This window comes from Pleurodeles waltl, chromosome 6 (genome assembly GCF_031143425.1).
Source record: "Pleurodeles waltl isolate 20211129_DDA chromosome 6, aPleWal1.hap1.20221129, whole genome shotgun sequence".
NCBI classification, from domain to species: Eukaryota; Metazoa; Chordata; class Amphibia; order Caudata; family Salamandridae; genus Pleurodeles; species Pleurodeles waltl.
In genome coordinates, this window is record NC_090445.1 from 1,584,339,097 (window position 1) to 1,584,360,887 (window position 21,791).

At 40.3% G+C, this 21,791-nt stretch overlaps 1 protein-coding gene across 2 annotated transcripts in view; it reads left to right on the plus strand.

Moving 5' to 3' along the window:
* Positions 1-21,791, plus strand: part of FKBP15 (FKBP prolyl isomerase family member 15) — a 353,417-nt gene that overhangs the window by 127,763 nt on the left and 203,863 nt on the right. Inside the window, exons 8-12 of one of the 2 annotated variants that reach the window (XM_069241370.1) lie at positions 1,320-1,388; positions 8,450-8,593; positions 11,911-12,053; positions 15,047-15,095; positions 16,000-16,122. In XM_069241370.1, the coding sequence (XP_069097471.1) occupies positions 1,320-1,388; positions 8,450-8,593; positions 11,911-12,053; positions 15,047-15,095; positions 16,000-16,122 (528 nt within the window). The remainder of the gene's footprint in view (positions 1-1,319; positions 1,389-8,449; positions 8,594-11,910; positions 12,054-15,046; positions 15,096-15,999; positions 16,123-21,791) is intronic. The other variant, XM_069241371.1, reaches the window with a different exon arrangement.

Below are 21,791 nucleotides of genomic sequence, written 5' to 3' on the forward strand. Positions count from 1 at the left end.
ATGTGCGGAGTTAGTGCTACAGTTGCTATGGTCAGTAGAGCTTACGCCATCATATGCATTGAAAGACTGCAGCAAAACATAGTAGATTTTCTACTGACAGAAAAAACCTTCTCTTCTGTAGAAGTGCTTGATAATGACTGAAGTTTGTTCAAAATATGTCTGCGTATATTCTACTGAGCAAAAGGTTAAGATTGTGGATGGGAGAGATTTTCACCTTTTTGTCAGTTGGAGTTGGGAAGAAAGTTTCCCGTCTGGTAGGGTAAAGCTGTGCCATCCGAGCCTGTTTTTCTTTTTTGTGTCCTGTCCAATATTTTCTCTGTTCAGAGGCCTAAAATTTGTGAGCATGTTGTAGTTGCACTCTGTTTTCGCTATGCTATTGATCAGCAGAGCAAAGCTAATTATTTTCAGGCAACTAGAGACCCCTCCCTATTCATATGAACACTAACATTTAGATGGAGCTTTTTGCTACTTTTTTGGCTTCACTGTGTGGGACCCTTCTTGTTTGGGTAGTGGGTTTTTTGGATTCAGTTATTGGCTGGACTCAGCAGCTGAGGCCACAGTTCACTGAGTTCTCTACCCTTGCACCCACAGTCATAGGGCCAAGCAGCAACACTTGCTGCATTTTATCATTTCTGTCTAGCTTCTCCCACCTGGTGAGTAGAGCTTGTAAGAGTATTGTAAACATTGTTGTAAATGTCCCATAGTTTCCACAATTGACTCGAGTGGAGTCCCATAAAATCAGAGTGTCAATAGCCCAGAAGGATGTTTGAGGCAGTAGCTTCACCCAAGACCTCTAAGGTATATTTTGGATTTTTCTGGGCATTCTATGTTAGCCTTTTTAGCTTACTTGTAAATAAAAATCCTATTTTGCAATGTGAACCTGTTCTAGATTTGCATCCTCTGCAATTAGTCTAGCATATATTGATTGAGTAACTGGTTGGACATTGAGTTGGATTGTTACTTGCTGTGTCATGCTTTATAAACCTCTTCCATATTTGCATTATCTGCGTTAGAGTGCCATGTTTTGGTTGCGTCACTGACTAGACTTGCTGTAATATGTTGTATTTACACTTCAAACACCTTCTATAAGCCTTGTCATACCCCAGGAAAGTCGTGTGAAAGGAGAGTGCCTTGATTATACAGTTCAAGTGCCTTGATTATACAGTTCAAGTGCAGTAGAAATGGTAGTCTTCGAACATGGGTGGTAAACAGAGTACATCTATAGGGTTCAGTAACATTCTTACACTTCTCTCTTTATGTTAAGACAGATGTATTGTAATTAATATTTTCCCCCTGAAAATAAATGCTTTTTCTTCTAGATGTTTGACTCCAACCAGGGTAAAGACAAGCTATTACGCCTGAAACTGGGATCTGGAAAAGTCATCAAGGTAGGTATTAACACATATTGAAGCCTCTTTCATTTGTCATGCAAGCTTTTATCTGTATTTTTAATATTTCTGATGTACTCATATTTTGTGTAGAAAATGTAAACTTTGATTCTTCCATTATTGAAAAATGTTTAAATATATGATGTAGGCAGACCATCTTTTTCAGTTGCTAAGGAAAGGCAGGCTGGAATGCAGTGGTGGATGGAAAGCATTTAAGTGTTAATGCATACATTGCTGCCCAGAACTGCAAAGTCCAGATGAGCCTGACTCCTCCAGAGGGTTTTCTGAGCGTTTAAAACCTGTTTGAAATTTAACGAAAGAAAAAGGACCTAGATTGTGCATTTCACACCACAGTTTTAATGTAATTTGCAGCATTAGGCTTTTTTTTAAAGGTGCACTTATGAAATATGCCAGTTATTTTGGGATTGGGAGAGGTGTTTTACCTTAGAAGGCTATGAATACATGTAAGCTAACTGTGCACTTTTCAGCACAATCCCAGCAGTTCAAATTGCCCTAGTATGCAATTTGAAAATAGTCTATCATTATTTAAAATATATAAGGTATCTCCTTCACTGTTATATTTCATTAACTTTGTTTTCGCCATCCAACCTCCTCTGCATGCACTCTACTTTGAAGGGGCGGGATGGGAAAGTGAAATGTTGCACAGCTCTTAAAATCTCATTCTGTTGCCAGTAGCGCTTTCTTTCAAGAAGGACAGAGCTTACAGGTGCAGACAGTGGAGAGCCCTCTCTTCTTGCAGATTCAAACAACATTTATATCACTTACACTACTCTGTTGTTAAATGTCAGGCCTCAGCAGTAGTCGTATTAATACCATTAGAAGCTAGCAGTGTTGATGATGAACTTCCTCCTGCTGAGTTGGAAAATAGCAGCCCTCTGCCTTCAAGGAAAGCCAGAGCAAAAAGTGTAACTAACTGCTTAAGTCTCAGCTTCTAATAGATTTTGGAAATGTGTTATGTTCTGAAAAACACACAATTTGACAGCTTATTTCATGTGGAAAAATAATCAAATTTTCCCCCAAACATACTTGCCCTGTTTTGAAAATGTACCATTTCTGTCCTTAAATGTAATATATATTTATATCTTCGATGGCATGTGTAGCTGCAGATACCCATGCTGTGCATTAGTCCACCATCTGGTGTTGGGCTCGGAGTGTTACAAGTTGTTTTTCTTCAAAGAAGTCTTTTCGAGTCACAGGATCAAGTGACGACTCCTCTCGGTTACAGTGCGCATGGGCATCAACTCCATTGTTAGATAGTTTTTTTTCCGCTGTCGAGTTTGGACGTGTTTACGCTCGTTCTGAGATTTTGAATCGGAAAACCTCTGAAAACCTACTTATTCGTCGGTATTTTTGCGAACGCGTTTCCAATCTAGCAACGAACCAGAGGTACAGTCGGAACCTTCATTTCGCCATTCGGGGTGCGTGCGCCCAACTTGGGCCTACCGCGTGGAATGCCTGATGGATCGGACTCTATTTCGATTCTGCCCCCGGTGCCACGCAAAGTGCCCCTATACAGACCAACACCTGGTTTGTAATTTGTGCCTTTCTCCAGACCATCGGGAGGAAGATTGTGAGGCCTGTCGATCGTTTCGATCAAAGAAGACTTTATGAGATCGCAGGGCCTGAAGACTGGAAATGGTGTCGAAAAGCACTGAACATCTCGACGTCATAGAGGCAGAGCAGGCGCAGACAGCAGTTTTATCTGAGACACTGACTCCGAACAAGAATCGGACGATGATAGACCCATCACAGCTGGCCAGCATGTGAGTACACCTGCCCCTACACCCCTATGTAAAAAACATCCTAAGGTCATGGGTACACCTCTGCCGGAAGGTCATGGTTCGGCTAGAAAAAAGACTGTTGGCGACTGACATCCTGGGTCGGTGCCGAAAAAGGCCACTCTAAAGTTTCCACATTAGACTCCATTAAACAACCTCATACCTCCGAGTCAAAAATTCGACACTCTGTTTCGGAGTGAGCCGAAAAAAATTCTCATACACCGAGGAACACAGACTTTCGAGAAAATTAAAGCAAATCTCAAAGCCCATGCCGGAATCTCACAAAGCTTCTGAAGAAGAGACTGAGATTTAGCCAAATTTAGAGGTTATGGATGAAAGACAGTCGAGAATCCATATACATAAGGAGACTGGATGAATCATCACTGCACCTCGTTTAAAGACTAAAAGAAAGCTGGCTTTTCAAGAGGAGTTAGACTCTGTTCAACCACCAGCAAAAGTACAGAAACAAAAGGAGAAACCAGCACCTCTTCCTACTTCTCCTCCTCACTCTCCACAGCTTTCTTATTTACCTCACAATAGTCCACAACCATTGTCTTCTCCAACACATTCATTATATTCACATGGAGATACAGTAGACCCATGTGATCTCTGTGACCCTGATCCCATTCCGGACAATGATCCGGAACTCTACCCATCTAAACCTTCTCCTCCTGAAGACACCACTGCCTACACTCAAGTAATCTCTAGGGCAGTGGCTTATCATGGAGTGCTTATACATTCTGAACCACTGGAAGAAGACTTTTTATTTAGCACACTGTCTTCCACTCACTCCAGGTACCAGTGTCTCCTGATGTTGCCTGGAATGGTTAAACATGTTGACCAAATTTTTAATGAGCCTGTCAAAGCTAGAGTCATCACACCTAGAATTGACAAAAAAATATATAACCTGCCCCTACGGACCCAGACTATATCACACATCAGGTCCCTCCAGACACAGTGGTAGTCAGTGCTGCAAGGAAGAGAGCAAACAGCCAATCATCAGGAGACTCACCTCCTCCTGATAAGGAAAGTAGGAAATTTGACACAGCTGGCAAAAGGGTCGCCACAAAAGCGGCTAACCAATGGAGAATTGCCAATTCTCAGCCACTCCTAGCCAGATATGACAGGGCCCATTGGGATGAGATGCAAGATCTTATACAGCACCTCCCAAAGGAGCATCAAAAGAGCAATAACCAGATAAGGTCTGCCCTTGATGCTGCTGATACAGCCGCAAGGAGTGTCAATACTGCCTTACAATTAGAAGGCATGCATGACTACGCTTCTCTGGTTTTAAACCAGAAATTCAACAGGCAATACTTAATATGCCTTTTAACAAGAAACATCTATTCGGCCCAGAAATAGACACCACTATTGACAAACTGAGAAAAGACTCAGATACTGTGAAGGCAATAGGGGCTTTATACACCACTCCATATAGGGGCTCCTTTTGCAGACCCCAGTTTAGAGGAGGTTTTAAGCCACTGTCCTCTGATGCTTCTACCTCCCAAACAAAGCAGGGACAACAAACCCAATATCAAAGAGGGGGTTTTAGAGGGTCCTATAGAGGATAATATTTCAGGAACAGAGGCAAGTTTCAAACCTCAAGGCAAGCCACTACACCACCTAAGAGCAGTGACTTCCTTCCCACTCTTCCACTCCACACTTCTCCTGTGTGGGGGCGGGGGGGGAGAGACTACAGCAATTCGACTCTCATTGGCAAAATATCACCACAGACAATTGGGTATTATCAATTATCTGCAGTGGCTATTGCCTAGTATTTATCTCCACCCCTCCAAACATTCCACCACGATACCACAAATTGTCCCCAGCACACAGTTTTCTGTTGCAACAAGAGGTATAATCTCTACTATTAAAACAAGTAATAGAATTGGTTCCACATTCTCAACAAGGAACAGGAGTATACTCACTATACTTCCTTATTCCCCAAAAAGACGGCACGCTCAGGCCCATCTTGGACCTCAGGCCCCTCAATCTATACATCCTGTCAGAACATTTTCACATGGTAACTCTGCAAGATGTCATTCCACTACTATAAAAACAAGATTACATAACTGCTTTAGACCTCAAAGATGTGTATTTCTACATACCCATCCATCCAGCTCACAGAAAATACCTCAGGTTTGTGATAGCAGGAAATCATTTCCAGTTCAAAGTGTTGCCATTCGGCATAACAACAGATCCAAGAGTGTTCACAAAATGTCTAGCAGTAGTAGCAGCAGCCTACTTAAGAAGACAACACATCCACGTATTTCCACATCTAGACGATTGGCTATTAAAATCAAGCAATTTTACACAATGCCAACAACACACTCATTATGTGATAGAAACCTTGTACATGCTAGGGTTCACTCTCAATTACCAAAAATCACATCTTCAACCAGCACAAGTACAACCTTACCTAGGTGCTGTCCTAAATACTTAAAAGCCCTGGATTATCCAAATACACAAAGGATACAAGCTTTCCAAAATCTCATACCACACATTCAACCAAATCAACAATATACTGTAAGATTTATCATGAAGATTCTAGGAATGATGACATCTTGCATAGCCATAGTTCCACAAACAAGACTAAACATGAGGCCCTTACAACAGTGCCTCTCACAACAATGGTCTCAGGCACACTGTCAACTTCAAGATCTAGTGTTGATGGACCGCAAACACATATGTCCCTTCAATGGTGGAATCGCAGCAATCTAATAAAGGGTCGGTCATTCCAAGACCCTGTGCCTCTGACCATAATGACAACAGACGCATCAATGATCGGTTGGGGAGCTCACCTCAACAATCAGACCATTCAAGGGCAATGGGATGCCCAACAGAAACAGCTTCACATAAACAACCTAGGACTAATAGCTGTATTTCTTGCTCTAAAAACGTTTCAACCTCTTCTCAAACAGAAGACTGTTCTCATAAAAAACAGACAACATGACAACCATGTATTACCTCAACAAACAGGGCGGGACACACCCATCTCAACTGTCCGTACTAGCCCAAACAATATGGAAATGGGCAATTCGCAATCCCATTCATCTATTAGCACAATACATTCCAGGGATAGACAATCAGCTGGCAGATCTCCTAAGCAGAAATTACCAACAAACACACGAATGGGAGATTCACTCCCAAGTACTTCAAAAGTACTTTCAAAACTGGGGGACACCAGAGATAGATCTATTCGGAACAAGCGAAAACGCAAAATGCCTAAACTTCTCATCCAGACACCCATATCCGCTATCCAAGGGCAATGCTCTATGGATCAATTGGTCAGGGATATTTGCTTACACTTTTCCCCCTCTCCCACTCCTTCCCTTTCTGGTTAACAAACTACATAAAACATCACTCACCTTGATTCTAATATCACCAACATGGGCACACCAGCATTGGTAAACAACACTCCTAGATCTGTCTGTAGTATCTCATTCCAAACTCCCAAACAGACCAGATTTGTTAACCCAGAACAAAGGTCAAATCAGGCATCCAAACCCCAATTCTCTCAATCTAGCGATCTGGTCCCTGAACTTATAGAATCTGATTACCTAAAAGTTCCTCCAGAATGTATGGAAGTAATTAAACAAGCACATAAACCTACTACTAGACTATGCTACGCAAACAAGTGGAAAAGATTTCTATACTACTGTTAATCCAAAAACACCGATCCACATACAGCATCCATTCAAGATATTGTATGCTCCTTACTTCATTTGCAAAAATCACATTTGGCTTTCTCATCCATCAAGATACACCTCACTGCAATATCTGCATATTTACAGAATATTCAACATACTTCTCTATTCAGAGTTCCTATTATTAAATCCTTCATGGAAGGATTAAAACACATTATCCCACCTAGAACACCACCAGTTCCATCGTGGAGTTTAAATATCGTATTTACCAGACCCATGGGACCACCTTTTGAACCCATGCACTCTTGTCAAATTCAATTTCTAACATGGAAGGTCACTTTCCTTGTAGCTATTACTTCTTTAAAAAGAGTTAGTGAAATACAAGCCTTCACGCTTGAAGAACCTTTTTTCCAAGTGCACAAACATAAAGTTGTACTAAGAACAAATCCAACATTTCTACCAAAAGTAGTATCTCCTTTTTGCATACACCAAACAGTGGAATTGCCAGTCTTCTTTCCACAGCCAGACTCTATGGCAGAAAGAGCTCTTAATACCCTAGATCTCAAAAGAGCTCTTATGTACTATATAGACAGACCAAAGATTTTAGAAAAACAAAACAACTTTTTTTTGCTTTCCAACAACCACATAAAGGCACTCCAATATCAAAACAAGGTTTAGCAAGATGGATTGTTAGATGCATACAAGCATGTTACATCAAAGCAAAAAGACAACTTTTAACCACTCCTAGAGCACACTCTACAAGAAAGAAAGGTGCGTCAATGGCATTTTTAGGAAACATACTAATGGTTGATATATGTAAAGTAGCCACAAGGTCAACTCCTCATACATTTACAAAACATACTGTGTTGATGTTTTTTCGCAGCCTGCAACAAGCCACTGTAGGCCAAGCTGTCTTAAGAACACTATTTCAAACAACTTCAACTCCTACATGCTAGCCACCTATTTTTTTTATTTTTTTGGGAGGACTAACTGTTTTGTAGTCTATGCATAGCATGTGTATCTGCAGCTACACATGCCATCGAACGGAAAATGTCACTTTGTACATCTGTTTGTGGCATGTAGTGCTGCAGAATCACATATTAAAAGAAAAAGTCTCCACAGAAAAGCAGAAACTTGCTATTTAAAAAAAAAAACACTTGTCCTCAAATGCAAGCTTTGTTTTTCGCAAATACATTACTTCCCTCCCTCACAAAAGTACCAGCTTGTCATCTACATCAAATGCTTACATGAACAGTTACTGACTCACATGGCTAGTGAATACAGGGTACATTGCTGTATGGCCTGGAGCCTTCTTGATGAGATACCAATGGCCCTTGTTGGGTTATTCTGGAGATGGAAAACTTTGAGTAAAGGATCAACATGGTGATTCTTTGTGAATAAGACCATTGCACCATGCTGATCAATTACAGGCCAAAAATGTGAAAATGTGCCTGCTACTTGCAAAATATTCTGGTTTAAGTTCTGGGTTCCAAGGGGAGAAGGTGAGTATGATTTGCTCCTATTGTCATTCCTTACATTTTTGTTGAAGTGTTTTGAATACTACAGCCTTGTGAACTTGAATTTTATTTCAGTGTTTCTTCTTTTTTCCCTTTAGGGTTGGGAGGATGGCATGGTGGGCCTGAGAAAAGGAGGAAAACGACTCCTTATCATCCCTCCATCCTTAGCGTATGGGACTTCCGGAGTGGCTGGTCGTATCCCCCCAGACTCAACCCTCGTCTTTGAAGTGGAGGTCAAGCGGGTGAGTGCAGAGCATTTTCTTTACCTGTTTAACAGCTGCCTAGGTTTTCTGTAAACCTCAGAAAAATGTTAATACCGCTTAGAGGCCAACGTATGCAGGCACCTACCACCAAACATTAAGTACATACAAAGGCAAGTTTGATGTATAGTCTTGGTTGACTCAAAATTTGTTTTCAGTGGAAATCATTCTTGTGTTTGCACACTGTGCCAGTTACTTTGACACAGCTGTGAGTAAGAACATGCTTCCTCATCAGCATTGCGTCTAATTTTAAATACATGTTGATTCTTTGTTAAGAACAGAAACGCTTACATATGTCTCTAGCTGGTTTCACTACAAGCTCTCCATGTCTTTCTGGTGTACAAAACAATGGGCACTTCTCATTGCCTAGGAGTCAGGGAAGGAGTCCACAAGCCAGTGTATTTGTAGCAAGGTTAATCCTCAGCAAAAGTCACCCTCCACCGTTTTCCTGTGTTGGTGCTGTTTAGCAGTAGTGATCTGCTTGGCTCTGTCAGGAGTAGATATACACCCCAAACCTTGATCATTTTCAGTTGACCTTATGTATAATTACCTCCATTAGAAACTTGTGAAGACAAAGGAAAAAGGAATAAGATCGACTGCTCTCTGATTGGGAGCATGCTTTAAAATTTGAACAAAACAGAACTTTGGTTGGCTCATTCTTCCCATGTGTGCCTGCAAAGATGTATAAATAAAGGTCTCCATGAGGCCATATCTTGTACGTCTTGACATCTTGGAGACCCTACACATTAGTACTTGGTAATTGAATTGCCAAGGAAAGTCTGTTTGCTGGTGGTTGCCTTCTCTTCAGCTGGGACCAAACTTAGATTCTAGTCACATCTCGTGCTGTGACTAGAATAATTGAGAAAGCGCTGACCTGCCCTGGGAGGACAGTAAATGGTACCTAATGGTCCTGAACACCTGCCTAAGGCCAGTTGGATGCTGAGTGCCAGTGGGACACACCTAAAGACACCCATACTGCCCAGCAGACACAAGATTCCTGTCACCACATGCTATAAAGCTCAGACACACAATTTCCAGAGCCACCATGACTAAAGAAAGAATTACAACATGCAATCATTCATCAGAAATGCTCCAGGGATCTGGAACTCACTACCTCTGGAGATTAGCGCAAACCCAGTCCTTGCTTCCTTCAGCAGGTGATTTAAATCCGTTATGCTTAAAAGATTTCCACTGAACTGGCCAGTTCCCTTCAATTGAGCCCCTCCAGGATAATGAACTGATGATTAACTGACTTTCTCCCTTGCCCCCTAATTTACCATTGTAAATTGACTTCATATGCAAACTTAACACAGAATTCTCTCTAATATAGCTTAACCATTGTAAGTTTGTTACATAGTTGTACTTGTAATCAAACCACCTCTCCTGTACCTAGCCACTATAAATTTGCTCCTTTGTGACATGTACTCAAAACTTTAACTGCACTTTCTGATACTCCCAATAAATAAATGAAGGCTAAAGTCTTGGGACAATGCTTTATCTGGAGTTTGGAGCTGAAAGCACATTTCTACTTTCAGTACTGATGATCCCGTACCATACCTGGCCTACTTCTACCTTTAAGATGCCTTTGTCTGCCTCTTTCCGGCCCCAGAGGGCTTTGCTTATCTTCATACCAAGAAAGGTGGTGGAGTTCTGGTAACTGCACCTTGTTGTCATGCTTCTGGAGCTATTGCCCCTTACAGTTTTATAGCTATTGTTAATTGAAATCACAATTATTACCTCTAACCAGATGGTTGAGTTCCCAATGGTCTCTTTGTTACTTTCTTAATGTCTGTCTTTCTCACTTTCTCCTGCAGTCTTTATCTGGGATTCCTTTTTGGTCCCACTTATCTCAGTAGTGCATTCTCTCTGTGAGGAATTTTTGGAGCATCATATGTGTTATTTACTTTATAACCTCCAGATAGATCACTATAGGCCTGTTGCAGTGCTGTCTTGTGGATCATTCATTGCTTTTTGGGAACATTTTGTTTGCCAGGCAGTATTATGTATACTATCCCTCATTAATCCTGAAAGAAAAATCATAATGGGGAGTTGTTGGATCCTGCTCTTTGCTCATATTCTGAAGAATATATCGCAGTGTATCATGTTGTTCTTGTTTATATCAAAATTGCACAATTCTCCAGCTTCCTATCTACTACAGGTTGTTTTGGGATGCCAGCAGCAAATATCCCTTTAAGTTGAAAGGGGATTTCAGACTTACATTAAGCTGTTGACTTTGTCCCACTTCTTCCTCTGCCTTTCTGTTTGTATTTATTTGGTTGCCAAGAGATTTTATGAGACCAACTACAAACGAAATGTTGAACATAAATCACCCAGTATTACACAAGTATATGCATTAATAGAGTTGGACATAAACCATTCTGATGTCACAAGAAGAAACAAAGGAAGGCTAGTGGCACATTACACAACTATATATTGACACACGTCCTGCAATACAATTTATCAATAGTATTCCATATGGGGAGATTAGCTGACTGTGGTCTTGGTTAGGATTGCCATGTATTTGAGAGATGAAGTGGGATGGCATCAATGGTTCAGTCTAAGTGGACCTTTGAAAATATTTTAGCATTCCAAGTACAAAGTATTCATCAGGCTCCTAGCGTAATTGGATGAGGTGGAATGCTGCTGCTATTGAGTCGGTGAAAGTGGATAGCCATGCCGTTTGAGCCAAAGGATACATGTTGCTTGCGGCTGCTGTATTGGATCCCAAAGTTCCTGGATTAGGTAGTTAAGGGGCAGTAAGTGGATTATTATATTAAGAGGGAAGATGAGGTTGAAGGGCAAGGTGATGGTTCTAAGTATTGGAAATGGAAAATGTTCGTTTCAGTGATCACATAATGACAAACACACTAATCAAGTTACTTTCACCTAGAAGTGATAGTATAAAGGGCACATATATTTAGTTGTTCTTTCAAAGTAGCAGCCTACCCAAATTAGAAGATGATACCCCCAATGGTGATGGTGTATTTCAATTAGAGGAGAGGACTCGGTCACATGCTTGCAGGACAGTCTCTGGAAGAACAACAGAACAACAGAACAACAGAACCACAGAACATGAACATTCAAAGAGGTCAGACATGAACCTGGAGAGTACTACATCAGTGATTGTTAGAGAAGACTGCTTTGACTGTAATGGTGTGATCAGTTTCATTTGTATGTGCCTTTGAGATCAGAAACCTGCAAGGAGGAAAATGAAGGAAAAACATAGACGTGAGTTAAAGCAACACTGATAGATTGTAGCCTCTGAACTTTAATTCTGAACTTTTTTTTCCTCTTTTCAGGTGAAGTTCATGAAGGACTTTGGATCTGACAAGCAGAGCACTGGTTCCAGAGATTCAGCAGCACCCTCCCCTGTCCCCATCTCAGATGGTCTTTCAGCTGACCTTGCTTTTCCACCTCCAATCACAGTGCCACCCAAGCCTGGGTAAGCATTCACGTTAATCACCATACAAGTTTCTTGAAACAGTGGCTGTGCAATGCTTGAGAAATAACATAGACCAAGAATAGGAGAAAACTTTGTGCAAGTCATGCTACTTGCCATCATGTCGCCTTCAGGAGCAGGTTGGTGGTAATACAGGCTGAGGTATGCCTCTAGGAGCTAAAACTCAGCTATGTGGCAAGTGGCTTGTAGGCATCTGGTCATAGAATAACTAAATAAGGCAGTGTCGTCTCATCGTATCTATACTGTAATTGGAGTCAGGTGAATATATGTTTTGGCCTATGTTTTCTAGCACCATTCTTGAGGATAGTTTAGCAGTAGGGTAGGGTAAGGTAAAAAGTGCAACCCTCGGGCCCAGTCCTGATTAATGCCTTTAACTCGGATATGGCACATATTACGCTCAGAAATATGTTCACACATAGAGCTCAGGGAGACATAATAGATCACAATTGATATAATTTTCCTTTTTAAACATGTGAAACGGCGGTAAGAGAAATTAAATAAATAAATAACACCTTTCCGAACACATTTTTAACATGAAGGTCCCATTTAATTCTCACTAAAACAGAGTTGTGTGACGAAACACTTCATTTTTTGACTGAATTATTACAATACGACTCAGATGACCAGTGGAATAGAAGAGTGAAAAGTGTTATAATTAAAATACGCCCTTGGAGCCCTCCGTGGACCACAGAATATAAATGAATTCAAAGAGGAATCCAATAATAAAGCTGCCTTCTTGCCATTATTAGTGGGCAAGGGGTTTCCATCTATTTTATATTCATGTCAGAAATTGTTCTTGGATGAAAACGTAAAATGTGATATATTTTTTTTCATGACCCTAAAAGAATCAACAACAGACAAAAACACACTACACCTGTGTTTCTTCATGAGAAAACGAAACTTATTCACATAGGATTGTTTTGCTCTTGTGAAATATCCTTCCTCATTGAATCTCTTGTAGTTGCACAGCCTCGTCGTTTGCTCCAGGCACTGGATCCGATGTTAAAACCCCCCCATTGAGTAACTAATCAGAGTACTCAGCTGTAGATAACAAAAATCCCATATCTAGTAGGTATGTCTCAGAAGCTGCCTATTCTATTCTGGAAAGCTCCCAGATTTTGTGTGTTTTCTTTAGAGGACTCCCTAATCTTTTATTTCCTTCTAATTCATCCTCTGCTGTCAATCGTTCTAGACCGTTACCATTTATATGTGGTCACCAAGCAGTTTTTCTTTAGTGTAGATTTAGTGTAGATTCTCAGCATGTTAAGAAGACTGTGTTTTGTCTCACATACACTTTTGAATAGCACTAGGTTGTGCTAGAGAAACTGTGAATAAATAGACATAAATACATTGAAGCTTGATCAATGAATTTTTTGTAATTCTTTTTTTTTAGTTATAAAAAAAAGTTGTGCGTGTTATCGCTATTAAGTCGTTGATGGCTACTTAATATTAAGCCTACTGAGAGATGCAGGCTGTTGCTTCTCTGATGGAAAAAGAGAAGGGTGGAGTGCCTGAATTAATCTGAGCCACTTGTAGACTCAGGGCGCATTTCACTCCTTTTTTTTTTTTTTTTTGTTCACCTTACAACCACAGACAGGAACCAGCCATATAGAAATCAGTTTTGTCCCTATTCCAGTAAGAACAGTCCATCCCGAGCTGCCAGCCTGGACTTCTCTTTAAAAGGAACAAGAGAAACCCCTGACCGTTTTTGAGCTGTTGCTCCTCCAGTGCCATCATTGGTTATAGCCTCCTCTTCTATTCTTCCTCATGCGACATAGTTTCCTATCCTCATAAACCTCCAGCTTCGTCTAATGTTCTCCCAGCATTTTACCCTGTATTCCAACACTGTGACCTTTCCCCTGGCCATTCTGCAACTGATGTTTCAAATCCTGTGAGGCCCGAGCACCTTCTTTCGTTCAAGAATTACAACCCATTGCTCCTAGATCATTCAGTTCCCACCTACGCTGAATTATCCCCAACTATATCCAACACTGCCCTGTAAACTTATCCTGCCCAGGCTGTACTGTTCACCAGCTTTTGACCTGGTTGTTGTTTACTCCAGCTCTTGATTACATTGTCTGATTGCTGTGCTTCTGGCCATGTTGCCACTCTTCCCAAGTTCCTTCACAAATCACTTTCTTCCCCCAGCTCTTGATTGCATTGTCTCTTTCTCTCCCCCCAGCTACATTGTCTCATCCACAGCTCAAGACATCATATATTTGTATAGTCAGTGCATAATATAATATACAGTTGTGGGTTTCCAAAGCACACTTTGCAGTGTTACACTGCACTTTAAGAGGTTTATAAAATGTTAACCAAACTGCCCTGTTGTGAATTTCAGGAGTCTGTTTAGTGTGCTTGTAACTAAATGTCAGTGAATAAATAAATCCCTAGCTTTTGACCTACTTGCTCCCTTTCCAATGGCTCCTAACCATATAGTTCCATTCAACAGCTCTGGACCGCATTGCCCACTTACCTGATTTTATGAATACATTGCTTTTCCTCTCAGCTCTTGAATCACATTACAAAGTATTCACTGCAGTTACTTGCACCAGCTTCTGTTTGCACTGCTTCATCCCCTAATTATGGCCTGCGCTGCTTCACCCCACAGATACAATTTGTGCTTCCTCAACTCTGAGCTCCTGCATATATAGTATCATCCCTCCACTTCTGGCACTGTCCCTTCCATGCTTTCCATGCACACTACCTTACATCTAGTCCATGTCCCACTCTTCACCACTCTGCCTATTGCACCAGTCTCCATTTGCATTGCTTTGTCTCAGTTCCTCTGCTTGTAGTGATATATCCTAGAGCCCTAATTGCACTGGTACATCACCTGCTCATCCACTGGCCTAGAACATTCCTTCCTTTGTCTTGCTATCCGGTTGTCATTTCATGCCTAGTAATAATGATGCTTTTGTTATAGTTGGAAACTAAAACAACTGACGATTTTAACGTTTTCCCCCCTCGTTCAGTGAGCCAGCAGTTCGGGCAAAGTCAAATTCCATCAGTGAACAACTTGCGGTAGGTAGATGACCTGCATGGCTGGGCATACCGGTGAGACTGATTGGTAGCAGAGATGCTGCCGTATTGGCAAGTGGTTCTGAGTGGGTGAATTATGTGATATTCCATACAGCTTTTGCACTGTTTAGCAAAATGATTTGGAAAAGTTGGTGTCACATCTGTGAAGGACATCACTTTGCTGAGTAAACGGAGTTGCTCCAGCACTTCACATAGATTAAAGAGAATTATTAATTGAGCACACCACTGTCTCTTTCTTTCGTTTACAGTGTCACTCGCAGTAGTGATGGAGGGATGGTTGTGAACGTGGTAGAAAAAGACCACAAGCTAACCATAAACATCTGTCTGTGCTGCAATTTCCTCAGTTTGAAATGTACTAATGTGAAAGGGCAGAGGTCTGCTTTCATAAGGTGGGGAATGTATTTTCATGGACATTTACAGATGGCCATACAGATTCATTATTTGCTATGGTTTTTCGAAAATGAGTTTTACCTGAGGAACACAACAACTGGGTAGGCCTAGATAGGCACTCTTAAAGCTTGAAAAAGTCAGTGTTTCAGTTACCTACTAGCCTACTTATCACAGAAATGTATTTTGGAATGCATGGATCACTGATGCCCATTAGCTCAATGTGTTTGGAATTGTGGCAAAATGCTAGATATGACTGCCTACTCCTATACTGTTTTTTGTAATGTTATAGTATGTTTGTAAATGCCATATTCAGCTCAGTGGCTGCTTCAAAGCGCTAAGTGGATATGGGAGGCAGATGACATGAGAGGCTAGTCAGGAAAATGGTAGTAAGTGGACAGTGGCAGGAACACAGTCCCAGTACTTTAATTGCTTGGATTGTTAATTCAGAAATGGAAACATCTAAACAAAATAAAAGTTTTTTTAAATCCACCCCTAGCAGAATCCTGACATGGCAAAAGCAAAACTAATTTCCCGTATGGCAAGAATGGGTCAGCCGATGCTACCTTTCCTGGCGGGTGGTCCCACTCCGCAGCCTGATTCAAGTGATTCAGAAATTGAGGTGGGTTTTCTTGTTTTCATAGTTTCTTTTAGCTGTCTGGTAAAAAGTGTCAATGCCTCTTTCAGTTGGAATTGTTTTGGTCCAGGCCATTTTGCTCATTGTAAGGTAGGTGTGTTGCTTCCTGGTTGCTCAATACTTGTACCTAAATGCCTCCCTCCAACACAGCATTTTAAAAACTTCCTTCGGATTGAGTATTTGGTGCAACATGCTTGTACAGATATGTAGCCTGATATAGAGTTTGGTGGATGCCGAACATTCTCCTAAAAGTGATGAATCTCCGCTCCGTCCTAATTAGAACGCATAGATACCTATACCGTCTAAATAGGGCCAGCGGGATGTTTATCTTGGCAGATGACCTGCTTCTGTTAAACTCTAAATGAGGCCTAAAACCTGGATATGTTTGTTTGAAGATAATTTCTTAACCACAAAGGTGACATTGTTTGACCGTCTGCAAATTTCACTGAATTGCCCAATTTGTAGGACGTATATGCACACTATATCTATCTGTGTATCTATCTATCTATCTTTGCAGAAAAAGCCAAAGGTTACAGGGACATTATAGTTATGAAATAGCATTTAAAATAAAACATAGAAATTCACTTAAAGAAACAAAGGTTACACAGACATTATAGTTAGGCTCACATGTTAAGGTTACAAAACCTTAGAAATTCTCCTGTTATAGTTGGTTATTTCAAGTAATTATAACTCGTGGCCTAAGATAACTATAACTTGCGCCCTTACCATGCACTTCTAATTACCCCGGATATTACAGCACTCATGGCATGTTTTATAACATCATTGATACTATCATTGCAACATTTGCAGTACAATTATTGATGAAAAAACTGTGCATGGAGGAGGCGCAAGTTACAGTTACCCTAGGGCACGAGTTATAGTTCCTTGAAATGACTCTAACTATAAGAGCATTCACGTCTAGCTCCATACCTTACCCTTGCCCAAATATTAGTATGTAAGAAGAAAATAACAATTTCAACATCAACCCATTTAGAAAGCATAATCACCACAACTCAAGTCAGTTGGGCGTAGGCTTACAATCAGGGCCAGAATAAATGATGGTTAAACGTGTGATCAGTAGGCTAGCTTTAATTGTCAGCTCCAAAGGTGTGGTAGTATAGTTCGCAAAATAAGGGGAATTCATTACTTACTTAAAAAAATTCCTAATAGTTTTTCAGGGCACAAGCTGCTTAAAGCTTGTCCCTGGCCTGTAGAGGGGATTTCTTAGCCATCAACAACTTTTTGTGTATATTAAATATACTGTAATATTTGTCTTATCACAATTATTGTTTTAATGCAGACAATAGTTTATATTGGGCTGTTGTACAGGATGATTTGAACCAATTCTTTGGCTTTGTATGTTTCTGTTCAAAAGAAACTGGCAGTAAACTTTTCACAGTGATACAGATTGAATTAGCAGGACAGTATAACATTGGAATCAGTATTAACATCAAAGCATCTTCTTGAGGCTAATTTCCATCAATTCCTTCAGGAAAATATTAGGATTCAAAGGTTGACTTTTTATTCTGCAACCTTTATCCTGAATAATGTCTGCCACTTCACAGTTATCTACCAACTAAAAGAAATAAAAGGCCTGTTTTTCTCACTTAAGTTATGCACAATTACTTTGAAAAAAGCAGCACGAGTTCTCACACACTCTGAAATAAATTTAAAATCATTTTATACTATGCTGACCTTTTCCAGCAGAGGTTGAAAAGCACAGGAAATCAAAACTATGGAGCTCTTGTATTTATTAAGTTATACATGTGGTTCACATCATCCTTTGCTTCTTCAGGTATGTTGTCCCCAAAATGGAGAGCAGCACCTTCCAGCTACGTATGAGGTCCCCATATTGACTGACAGGCATTTAGACACAGATATAACTTTAAATTCCCCATAAGAATAATTGAATGGACATTAGCCATGGTACTTTTTGAGAGCTCCAAAGATTGAGACAGCTTAACATTGCAAATATTATTCTGACTAAAGTTATCATTTTAGGAAGTTATCATTTTAGGAAGGCTTTCTGAGTTTTTCTAATACTGTTGTGACTTTTTCCAGTACTCAATAATACTCAGTAATAAAGCTTGTAAATATGTGAGTTGGTGGCCAAGGAAGTAGATTTATAATTTGGGGGACGGGGGCTGTTGGTTGAGGTGTTAGCTCACACAGCAAATTAGGTATAACCTTCTAGATGTCAGTTTGGCAGATGCCAAGTTTCTTCTAATCAAATTGTGTTATTAAGAAGAATCATTTAGGGTTATCAAAGTTTGACAATAAATTTGCTACATTCCAGGAAAGAACATTAAAAGTATCTGAGGAGATACCATAACCTGTGTCAATCATACAATTAAACCCCTTTGTAACAGAGTTAGAATTAGCAATAAATGTAAAAGACAGGTTTAGTCTTTGCAATCCGGTGGCATATTGCAAGTGGTTATGTTGTAAACATAGTGAGAAGGTGGCACTGTGCACGCCAAAAAAGATATTAGTCTGTCTATGATGAGGAGGCTTATTTAAAAAGCTCTGAGAGGTCTGTATACATGATAATTGGTATATGAAATTGCCTACAAGACACCCCAGTCTAAAATTAATCACAATACAGTCTCCTGGCCATTGTGTGAAACTATTCCCAACCCTGGAATCTCATCAAAACATGATCATGTCTTAGTCAAGGGCTTGGCTGCAAAGCATGGATATGATCTGTGCTATATCTGGGGGATTTTTTTAACTCTCTCAATAAGCCCTTTTATCAGAATCTCTACATTTATAAGGAAGATCAGAGGCAGATTGGTCTAGAGTTGGTAAAAAGAAATTGAAGGATTGTTAAGTACAATGTGCCCAGATAAAATCTTTGAATCACCTTCTTCAGTGGTACACAAACTATCCCCTTCTTTTTCTTTGCTGGGGGAGCAGCAGCCTGCGAATCGGGGAGGACATACACATGAACACCAGCTTCACTACTTAGGGATTTGAGCAAAATACATGGATTATTTATTTTCATGTGTTCCATAATCTTGTCGAAACTGGTTACAGTGATTTTCCACCATAGATATGTTTTGGAAATATTAGCATGTATCAAACATATTTTACTAAATGATGCTTCAAACAAATGATGTCTAACATTTCATAGTAATGTAGCCAGGCTTGTTTTTCTACTCTCATTTGTTTTTGTGGACAGTTTATTTTGAAAGCAAAGGCTCATCATACTTTCAAACTTCTGAAATTATTTACAGCTAACCAGAGAGCATTAACCATAGCCTCATACTGTTAAAGTTTGAAAACGAGCGTATGCATTTTTATACTGGAACCAGTGTCAGTAGTGCAATTTGATCTTGAAGCATTTCTGTAGGGCGCTGACTCTATTAATAACGGCTTTGCATTTGTGAACCATAAATACATATTCAAACAGTATTAACATATGGATACACTCTTAGCTTAACTGCAGCTCTGTCACAGATCTATAATATGGGACTGTACACTGGCAGCTAAACGATTTATGCTGCATGGTTGGGCATACTTGTCCTTAGGTCAAAATAAACAGGAAAACTCGTTTCCAATATATCCTTGTCATCGGGCTGTAGGAATTCCTCACCCCTATTTTACTGCACTGACTCTACCACCTTTCTTCTGTAGATGTATTGCTCTCTCCTTTTGTTGGCGTGAATAGCTTTCCCTGACGTTTGTGAGTCTATATTACAAATAGGCATCTGGGTCTTGGTCTCTTTTGGGACTAATGTCCTGTGCACAACTTTAGAAAGATGCATTGTGCAGCTCTGTCCATTTTCTGTCCTTTGTTTTACTTTGTTGGACTTAACAGTCTGCATGCCTGGAGGATTTACTTCACTTTTAAACAGCAGAACCTATATTTGCTGAAACGATTATCACCCAATTTGTACCTCCATCCTTAGGGAGAACCTCTAGGTGACTAGGGGTGGTAACAGTAAACCATAAGTCAGGAACACATGTCTTTCTAGCTGCACCCCTGGTGGATGAGCTGCCAACTGGCCCTCTCCTACGAAGGTCCAACCAAAACACCATAAATGGGACCCTTTCCTTTCTGTGTGTTTACTGACACCAGTCTTAATTTGGGCCACAGTGTATGAATTCTAAAAAAACAAATAGTAGTTCTGTTGGTGGCCTGTCATGTCCAAGTTGACTTGACCACCAGGCTTATCACTTCTTTACTGAAACTGGAATTGTCTGGTGTCTATGTGAGAAGTTCCATTCCTCCTTTACAGTACTAATGTCAAGTTCTCCCCTAAACACACTATCCTTTTGCCTGTTTCCTGTGTTACAAGGCAATTGGAAGAAATGTTGGCGAGCAAGTTTTCTTTCTCAGACTTTGAATTGCTCTCTGCACACCACTACTGAGAAGATGTTTACAAGAGGCAGAACCCTGCAAGTTGCTGCTTTAGATTTGAGCTGTGACATGCTGTGAACTCTTGGACATCTTGCTGCTGTGAATTGACTGGAACGGGAACAGCATTACTCATCAAGGATAGAGTTCAGACCCCTGACACCCAGGAAAACTCACACATTTCAGCCTGGTCTTATTATTCATAAGGTCTCAAGTGTTGTGCAACAAAGGGCTACCCTATCATCACTTCTGTATGTCATTTGAATGCATTACTTAGTTAATGTGAATAAAAGTCCCTAACTTAAGTTCATGACTTCTGCAGACATCTGTCCTCAGACCTACATGGTTTGCAGTAAAAAGAAATTACAAATTGTGTAGCAAAATATAAAGTCAAAAAGTGTGACACAAAATTAAAAAAAGGTTGTTCATGAAAAAGGAGAAAATAATTTGTGTAGCCAAACACATTAAATGCGGATTTTAAATGCAATAATACTAGCAGCATGTTAAGCGAGTGGAGGAGGGGCTTATTTTTGACGAGTGTTAAAACAGAATGACACCGGGAAGAAACAGGTTGATTTCAGATGGCAGCTTCATGCACTCAGTAAAAGTAGAAGGCAAGACGTTATGGAGGAGTAAAGTGTAGAGTAAGGTGTAGGATTACAAAAGAAGAAGTTCTAAATGTTGTGTGTAGGTGTAGCTATTACGGTGCTTAGAACACACACACAAGGGAGGGGGGGTGAAGCGGAGTGAAATGAGTTGCAGGTCGTGTCCCCCTCATGAGGAGACCACACGCTGAAAGTCATGCCCTTTCCCCTAACCTTCCTCACCTTTAGAAGGTGAGAACAGTACAAGTGGAGGGGGCATGTAAGTGAAAGAAAAGGTATGACATAATTACATAATTGACAGTTGCATATAAATTACCTATTGCTCTTTGGAGCTTAAACAGAAATCCCTGGGATGGGAAGCAAATAATACAACTTGCTCCCCTCCAGTTGTTCACCAACACCAGAACTAGCTACTACTCCCGCACAAAAGTTAAACACCTACATTTATGTATTTTCCCATATAACACATTCAACTGAAATATGTCACAATCATTAACTTTGAATTTGTCGATGCTTGAAAAGATTCTGTTGCACCTCCAAATTGTTATTGATGGACAGTAGCAAGAGCCTTTCTGATAGTATTGCTGCATTATTACAACATAGTAAACGAGGCACTCATAATCTAAGTCTATGACCATATTTCCAAGTTTAAAACCAGAGAACCAGGAAGAGTATGTGCCTAAAACACA